Genomic DNA, 9,460 nt, shown 5'->3' with positions numbered 1-9,460 from the left:
GCACCCTGGAGTTTCACTGGCAACAGCACCCAGCAGGCCCTCAGTGAGTATCAGGTCTCAATGCAAACATGGCGCACTCATAATGCTGGACCCAAACCAAATAAATCATCAGCCATCTCTATAGCAGTCATACACATCACAGCCAACAGCTTAGAGAGAAAGTGTGTCTCTGTGTGTGTGTGTGTGTGTGTGTGTGTGTGTGTGTGTGTGTGTGTGTGTGTGTGTCTGTGTGCGCGCGCACGCACAAGTGTATGAGAGAGAGAAAAAAATATTAATTCTGAAGGGATGGAAAAATATCACAGCTTTGGTCCATCTGTTCCCCACCACTGCTGCCGCCAACACAGTAAAACATCAGGGGGAAACAAAAGCGTGCAGATCCCCAAATGAATAACGCTGATGGAGAGCTCATGAAATAGTCTAAAAAAAACGTTGAATTCCTTTTTAAGGAGTGATGGTTTGCCCCCCAGCCCAGTGTGTCTTGGGACTCATCCCATGCATCATCATGCTATGAATTGGTTAGGAGGTAATTTCACTTTAAAGTAACTGTCGATTAAAGGATGTAGAGTTGTAGACGCTTGAAGCCTACTGTTCTGAAACTGACAGGAGGGCAAACTGCGCGTCAGACTCGCAAAACGGAGCAGAGCCAGACTCTGGTCAACAACATCCAGGTGCACTCCCTGCTGTGCTTCCTGTTTCGGTCTCCTTTTCTCTCTCAATAACTACCTTGCCTTTGGGACATGGCCTCCACCCCCCTCGTTGAAATATACCCTTTACTTTTTATACTACGGGATGAGGAACAGAAAAGCACAGCAGTCAAATAATATGCATGAATATGACAGCAATCTGAAGGATTTTTTTCTAGATTTTTGGGGGAGAAAAAAATAGATCGAATTTCACAAAATTTCACAAAAAAATTAAATTTAATCGGACAAGAGATGTGGCATGCAGTCAGAGAAAAGTGGAGAGCTGAATGGAGTAGAGGAGGTGAAGGTCATTCTACCAGAGAGAGGTCACACAAGAAGCCTGCCCATGGGAAATTGGGAATATACAGAAAGCAAAGGATAGACAATTATGATGCGCTGTAGGTCCCAGAGGGATGGAGAAGAGACATGAGATAAATGGCATCCAACAACAAATGGTAGAGAGCGAGAGAGAAAGACAGAGAGAGATGACATTCCAGGAGTTAAAATGTGCTGCTGAGAAAAACAGAGGGATCGGGAGCTATATGAAGTAGATTGAACATCTTAAAATATGAACACTTGTAAGAGGTTAATGATAGCTAAGGCAAATTGAGTGATACAGAATAACAGACGGACAGAAAATTAAACCAAAACTGAGAATTATAGTGTGTGTCGTTAGGGTTACACTTCTATCATTACAGAGCTGTTATTGAGATGCTCATACCGAGTACAAAACACTAATGTTGGCCTACAAAGCAAGCAAAGGTATGGCACCACCATATCTTCAGTCTGATCCCACCCCCCTAGCCTCAACGACCTTGCATGCGTATACAAAGGATATTATGTAGACATAGCATTCTATAGTGTATACTCAGTTTCATTGTACAGATATTCTACTGTCAAACGGATGTTAGGTTATTATCTTAGTGTTACTCATGATGACTATTTCTATGTATTACCGTGTTGTTCTTGCTTACTGTAAGTCAATTGTAAATTGATTGCTATAAATTGATGCTATAGGGTAATTTATACCTCATCAAATGATCATATCGCTGGAAGAATAAGTGATTGAAAATCAGTAAAGTGAATGAAATATAATAGACCCAATGTCAAATGGGTGGCCCTTTGTGCTGCAGGTTTTCTCAGGATCAAATGACACGGTCACTTTAGGGGCTGTGGTGAACAAGAAGCGGGTCATAGCTCTCCTAGAAGACATGGGCCAAAGGGCTCTTCATACCCGATAAACATCCTCACTCTGGGTCAGTGAACTCGCAAAGAAAACATCTACAAATCATCAAAGCACCAAACTGAGGCCTTGAAGGGCCAAGCTAAGTGATTCTCATGCCGAAGCCACAGAAAAACTTGGAAAAGTCTTACTCAGCTTTGTGCTTGAGGACACGTCTGCCTGTATGCATGTAGATTTGGAACACCTGTGAGCTTTTAGTGTGTTTGTGTGTGCTTGCGACTGGGTAAAGTATGTGCCCCTCTTTTTCTCTTCAAGGTGTGTGCATTTGGAAGTAAAATAAATGACCAAGGGGATCTTGGCATTTCTATTTTCTGCTGCACCTGCAGAACACGCAATGGTGTCAGATCGTAGGACAGATGTTGACGTAGTAGTAGAAGTAGAGCTCATGTGTGCAATATATGAGATTTAGAAATTTGGTCTCATGCGGAGAGACCAGGTTTTGAATCCCACAGAGGACATACAATTTATGAATTGCAGCCTCGGAGAACACAGGCATTTTGTTAAAAAACAAAATCACACCTGTGTGAAGTGAGGGGCACTCTGTCTCTTATCATCGTACATCAGCTCATTCCGGCCAATCACAATTTGCGTCATGTCATCATGACGTAAAATAGACACTATGACTTAAAATTGTCGAATCATTGTCAATGGGAATTTAATGTTTGTGTAGGACAAAGTTTTGCACATGGACCAAAAGATGGACATAGGCAGGGTTAGCGCCCCTCAAAAAGCCTGGGCAAACGCCTTAGGAAAAGTGGTATAGGAGTGAGCGCTAACCAATAAGTGCAGAGGGGCGTCGCTATAAATTTGGTGACATCCATGTTCTCCGCTGTGTTCTACAGGGGAGGGAGGCAGTTTCCAACGCTAGTTTGTTCCGCCCCTCTATGCCCATGAAGCACAGGGCTCTTTCAGGCTAATCAAACAGTGTGTGGCATGGGAACACACTAAAGGTGCTTTCAGATGGGCAGTGTGTGACGCAGACGTTGTCGCCTGGATCAATGACAGGTCTGCTCCAGGTCTGCTCATGAGGTGTGTGACAACGCAAGCGTAAAACAAAAGCTCAACACAATCCAGTTCTAGTCAGTCGCAGGCGTGTGCACGAAACGAGCACGCGCCGCATGACAATTTCACGTCAATAGGCATGCGTTGTCGCCCCTCAACTTCTCTGTGCGTGCAAAGTAAATGCAAGCCTCTCATTGAAAATGAATTACTACCGGCGGCGAAGGCGCCACAAGGCACCGCACCACAAAGTCCCCGGTTGATTCCTGGGCCCGGCCCGCTGACCTTTGCTGATTTCACTCACCGACTCCCTCTCTCCATTTCCTGCAATAACTATAAATAAAGGCAAGAAAGTAAAAAAAAAAGAAGAAAGTCAGTAGGCCTACTTGAGCGCCATTATCTCCATACTAGAAAATGACCTTATTTTGTACAAAAGCAACCTGGATAACAGTGTCACTGTCACCAAAACTATAGTTCATTTAAATGATATATTCTGTATGGAATCACAGAGAGTGGAAAATGTTAATATAATTTGAACTCCAACAATTTTAGTCACATTGAGATCAGAGATCTATTTTTCAAGACTGGCCAAAATATAGTAGTAGTATTGCCTTTTAGACTATAGGTCCATTGGAATCCTGTCATTTCCATTCCCAAATGTTCAAGGAGAGTGAGTGTGGGTACGTTTAAACTAAGCTAGGTACTAGTGATGATGGGTGAGGAATGAGGGCCGTCACGGGGCCCCTGGCTGCTTGTCACACCATGACTACTAGTACTAGTCCTCCACAGTAGGCGAGAAGCTAGCTTTCACTCTGCTTATAAATAATATAGCTGATATAAGATTTATACTTTGTCACACAACCATATTGCTCAACAGAAATAACAGTTTTTCAGCTGGCTGTTTTTTCACTCGGCTATTTCAGTTATTTTTTTGTCTTATCTTGTCTTAAGTATTAGACTGTACACTGTAGTCTTCAAGAAGGACAAGGTTGAATACATGCTTCTCTGGGTATTCTAGAGAGGGACTGCATGAGTCAAGAACGGCACAACTCGACACGTTTTTATTTACCTCCTTTAATTTGGGCAAGGGGCTTTGTGTCAAGTCAGGGCTTGTCTGAGAGGACTGCTATTGTTTCTATTCTATTTATTGTAAGACTGACCTCTACGACACAGTCCTATATTTTCCACCTTTAGAGCATACATCCCCTTAACTGTGTGCTTAATGACCAGTTGCAGTCTCACAGTCGTTAGTGCACCGTGGCTTAGGAATGTCAGATCACTCAAGCTATGCCCATGTGAGAGGCTCTGTTCTATAAAAACCAATTGCCACTGTGTGGCTTTGTTGACACACCATAAACATGCCTGTCTATATAGATCAGACCAGACAGCAGGTGGACTGAGAGGCTCACACAGTGACATTCATGTCACCTTAACCCATTCTCACCTGAGATCAGATTCATACGAGGTTTCCACTGGACACACACTGGTCTGACGAACCCATTCTGACCTGAGATCAGATTCTAAAAATGTCAGTCGTTCTTCGATTTTTCAAAAAATAGCAGACCTACAAGCTCGTATCGCGCCACTCGGTGGCGCGATATGAGCTTGTAGATCTGCTATTTTTCAATAGCTAAAGCATAACATGATGCCGACACCAAAATGGGTGCCCGGTCAGAATGGGTTTTAAACCCACTGACCCCTGTCTTCTCAGTCCACATTCGACTCACAACACCCACTCCATCTCTGTCCGTCCATCTCTGTTCACGTCAACTCTCAAGCTGCAGCAACCTGAGGAAACTGTAAACTCATCTCCTCTTCCCAAAACAAGCCCAGATGCTGTGGGGTCCCAGCTGCATGTGTTTACTAAACATATCCACAAACTTCTTCCAGCGAAGGACAGGGATTCAGGAAGCTGAGTGGGGGGTGAACCAGTGGACCAAAACCATTTGACCCAGCACAACCAGGGGAACAAAGAATCTTCAACCATCAACCTTTCCCACATTAGTGTGTGTGTGTGCCCACGAGTGTGAGTGTGTGTGTGTGTGTGTGTGTGTGTGTGTGTTGTGCGCACACATGCACACTTTCACTTGCACGCATTGAACTTGAGGAACATAAATATTTGTGAGATGGAGAACGTCATCTCATCATCAAGCATGGGCCAGCCTTGCACTTGCTTGTCTAAGAGGGAAGTAAAGCAGATGGTGTTTATCCCCTTTGTGTTAACTTTAGTCTGATGGTTTTTTTTGTCTCAGATCACACTCATCGACAACCCTGCTGCACAGAGGGGAAACAAACAAACAAACAGTACATACGTAGTACGTACTCGTACACATATAGGCTACAAATAACTGACAATTTCGTAAACCTTATCACTCAGCGCATTTTGGCCATCGAGTAGGCGTGAATACTTTATTGCAGATGTAAAATGATTTCTCCAGACTCACTGTCCACACTCATTCAAAATGTATGCTGTGTTCACTACTGACATTTGGATTTATGGCAGCAGATCCACACATCCAAGTTGGTGGTTTGTTTGTCTTTGAGTTTGTAGAGCTTAGTACAAGATCCCCTGAGCAGTCTGTCCAGATCTTCAAGGAGAGCCCAGACAGCTGAGAGGCAGCAGATGTTGAGAGTTGAAGGCTGCTGCTGGCAAACTTTAGAGCACAGCACACAACTCAAGAGACAGTCCATCTCTCAGAGGTCAAAACAGTAAGGCCAAAGCAGTGGGCAACAATGACAATGGGGAGAGCATGCAGAGCAAAACATGCTTCCCTGAACAGGAAAAAGGAAACCAACTGTCAGAGACAATACAATCAGCTAAATAGATGGACATGGATGTGAGTACCGGTAACTCTGAATGTACTCTTTATGGAGAGCAGAGCACAAAGGTGGGGCGGGGGGGGGGTGTTAAAGACAGAGAAGTGGAGACAATGAAGGAGCAGTGCACACTGCACAATGAGTACGTTTTATGTTTTGACAATTTGATAAAATAGCTATAGATTAAAACACATTTCGGGAAAAAAAAGAAAAAAGCTTTTAACTCATCAACTTGACAACAAATCAGTTTTACCTTTTTTGATATACAGAGGTGTGTGACGCTGACGTCTGGCTCAGTTGGCTCCCAGCTGAGTAGGTTTTGTAAAGTCCCGTTCTCCAAGTCCCTTGAGCAGAGGTGGTCAGCCACAGCAGCAGCACCGTCCAGCGGAAACTTTTTCGGTAAAGCGCGGACACACACTCACGTTGACACATTCCCATCTCCGCGGCGTCAAAAGTACGTCCAGAAAAGTTACTAGAAAGCTTTACCACAAATGGAAAGCGGCCGGTGAATGAGTCCAGCTTTGGGGAAATATGCGTCAAAGCCCAGGTCGTTTGGTTACTGAGAAGACGCGCATCCCACCAACTAAAGTAGCTGACATACACGAAATAATATAACTATCTGTCTCTTTAAAGGGACAGATGAATGATGTAATGCTTTTTAAATGTATGTGAAGGTGAGGAAAAGCGCCACTGTTACTTGAGTAAAAACTGTAGACTTCGCTGCGTGTTCGCTATCTGCAGCCAGTCAGCCATCCGATCCGACAGCAGCAAATCAAACGTCTAGGTAGCCTACCGTGTTTGTTCTCCTTTCTGTGTGGACTGTCTCTGCCTCCCTCCCTCTGTGCGCACTTCAAGCCGAGCCTTGCACAATGGGCAAGATCTGGTTTTATAGTCTACCCGAGTCTTTCAAAAGCACAGCCCGCCAAGTCCTACCCTGCCCCGTTTCAACCTTTCACCGAGGACAAATAAGCATTGCAGCTGTTGTAAATTAATGATTGGTTGTGGGCTTTCTTTCCAGGATGGCAAAGGTCTCACTGAAATCATAGTTATTGTTAGCAATGAAACTTATGAACGAACCTGCATCTGTAGCCCATTCCATTATAACGAACACATTCATATTCCTATAAATCTATAACGATTTATCCATGACATATAAAATAAGAAATTGTTATATTCTATTATGTAAAACAATCATTTTTTTGTATGGTTGCCATAAGAATTCTGGCTGCCAAGTCCACATGGAGTGCCCAGACAGATTTTAACCTCTTTCTACCCATGGTTGTGGGACCTGTATAGGGTTACAGTACAAGCAGCCAGTAACCACAGCACTGTGGTCCTGCTCCAAGCTAAACACCTGGCACTGCAAGTATAATGGAGCCCAAAATCTATATCAGTGGTTAGGGTGACTACACTTCTCAGGTCTTTCAGTGGGCAAAGCTGCATGTCACACCGGCTGCACAGATGCTGTGAATGTATCTGCATTTGCAAAGGTAAAGCTTTCTTGAAAGTTATAGCCGGTTGTATGAATCCAACTTAAATCACTTGTCTCTTTAAGATAGGCTGCACTGTATCTAATGTCTACGTAGTTGTTTTTATCTGATGTTGCATGTTGGTGCCTGAATAGCTGGCCACTCTTCAGGTAGATCAGAGAGAGTGAGAGCAACAGTAACAGAAAAGTACCTCCTGGAGCCTGAGATTCAAAGCTTGTTCATGGACACTTCGTACACAGGACTTGGTCACTTGTCCTGTAGTTGGAGGGCTATTTATTTGGTGTACCAGTAAAAAATTAAAAAGGGAATTATCAAAGAAATCAATCCCCAGCACCATTCTGATTTGTGGTATACAGTTGGACACACTTGGCTTAGTAGACCATTCATACTATTGAGTAAGGACACTAAAACTGCTCGCTGTAAAGCCCACCTGCTCTTAATCACGCCAAACGGAAACAAGTTGAAAGAACTGGCCAGGGGTGGGCACAGAGTTGTGGCACCCATGGCATTTTATGAGGTAACAGGCACGGGCAGTGGTGCCAAGAACTGGAGCAGTTTGGAGTTAATGTAAATCCCTCCAGTCCAAGGCAGCTGAAAATAATTTTGAACTCTGAAGGAGGTGGTGGGGGCATTGGGAGATTTTTCTATTTAACTTTCTCCACTCCGTGTATTGTTGCTCTCCTTCCTTCCTCTTTTATTCTCACTCCACTGTGAAGACAAAACGCTTGTCTACATGCAGATGTGCTTTTCACTTAAATGAGTTTGAAAAAGTTACAGCGTCCATCATTAAAAAATACAGCTTTCCTTTTTTTTTGATGGGGCAGTGCTGCCACCCTCAATAACACCCTCCCTCTCCATCCATGTGTGCTCATAAAAGTTTCTATTTCCAGTGTCACCCCATTAAAACCAAACGTAACTCTCTCTCTACCTTTAGATGCATCGACTTAAATGAATCAAGTGGGGCGATGCATGATCAGTTAATTTCTAGGATGCATGTACAGAGTTACGACTTATAGACTTAGTCTATTTTTGAGGGGCGCTAATACGCTATCCCCTCCTATGTCCAGCTTTTGGTGTGTGTGCACAAACTTTGTCCTACACAAACATTAAATGCCATTGACAATGAATGGACAATTTTGAGTGTTCGTGTAAACACTAGTCTATGGTAAACACAAACATTGCGTAACACAAACATTGGCCTGAATGAGATGAATGATGATAAGAGCGCCTCTCACTTCACAGGAGTGTGATTTTTACACATAATTTAGCAGTGCATGTGTGTCTGTGCATGAATGATGCATGACCACACTGGCTGCCAAGTGTTTGACTGTCTGACTGCACCCATGGGCTCCATTCACCTGAACAAGATTCAGAGCTCACATGAATACAGGTGATTTGTCATTGGATGAATGTGACAACTAAGTGCTTGCATGCTATTCTCTAAAGGGCTCAAGAGGTCTTTGCTATGGTAGAAACATTTTCCATTGTATTTGGTCAATGTTTTTACTTTTTCCACAATGAGTAGCAGCTATAATCCTTATAGGCAGAAAATATAGCTCAAACTAAAAAAGAGAAACAAAATAAAAACAAAAAACTGAATTCCGTTTGAGACATTCAGATTAAGTATGAAGAACAACAAAGACATAGGCCAAATCTAAGTCTAACCATTATCTGCAGAGATTTGTTTTATAATGCATGTCATGTCAGACATATGTATTTATAAGTTCTATTTTTCCTTATGAAGAGCCTCCTATAATGGTCTAGGCAGAGGCAAGAGAGGCAGAGAGGGTGAAGAATTATATCCTGGACCTGGAGAAATAAAACAAACACAAGGCGGTCCCTCGTCTTCTTCTGAATATTCTTACCCCGTCAGGCTTGGTTGTTAGAAATGCCACAGAGTATTCAACAAACAGAAGATTAAATAATCTTTCTTCAGAGATTAAAAATAGCAGCGGTTAGGGCACTTTAATTGGCGTTTCTCCATCGGTTCTTGCATTCTTGTATTTGTTTTACTGTGGTCAATGTTAAGAATAATACGTTTAGGGTTAGGCATAGTTTTACTGAGGTTAGGTTTAGGCATAGTTTTACTAAGGTTAGGTTTAGGAATACCTGGTGGCAACCGTTCCAAGGTCCCCGGATTCGACCCCGGGGCCAGGTTCTTCTGTCTCCAGTCTAGAGAGTCAGTAGGAGTAGTTAAGCACTGCTCTATTCTGCCATCTAGTGTGAAA

The 9,460-nt window shown here is 43.2% G+C and overlaps 1 protein-coding gene across 4 annotated transcripts in view; it reads right to left on the bottom strand.

Moving 5' to 3' along the window:
• Positions 1 to 6,614, bottom strand: part of emid1 (EMI domain containing 1) — a 69,882-nt gene extending 63,268 nt beyond the window's left edge. For all 4 annotated transcript variants that reach the window (XM_083784613.1, XM_083784612.1, XM_083784615.1 and 1 more), the window contains exon 1: positions 5,996 to 6,614. In XM_083784613.1, the coding sequence (XP_083640739.1) occupies positions 5,996 to 6,180 (185 nt within the window). In that variant the 5' untranslated portion in view covers positions 6,181 to 6,614. The remainder of the gene's footprint in view (positions 1 to 5,995) is intronic.
• Positions 6,615 to 9,460: the final 2,846 nt, after the last annotated feature.

The sequence above is a fragment of the Protomyctophum parallelum genome, assembly GCF_964188405.1.
Source record: "Protomyctophum parallelum genome assembly, chromosome: 15".
Classification (NCBI taxonomy): domain Eukaryota; kingdom Metazoa; phylum Chordata; class Actinopteri; order Myctophiformes; family Myctophidae; genus Protomyctophum; species Protomyctophum parallelum.
The sequence above is the reverse complement of the archived record's forward strand: the minus strand, read 5'-3'. Positions and strand labels throughout refer to the sequence as shown.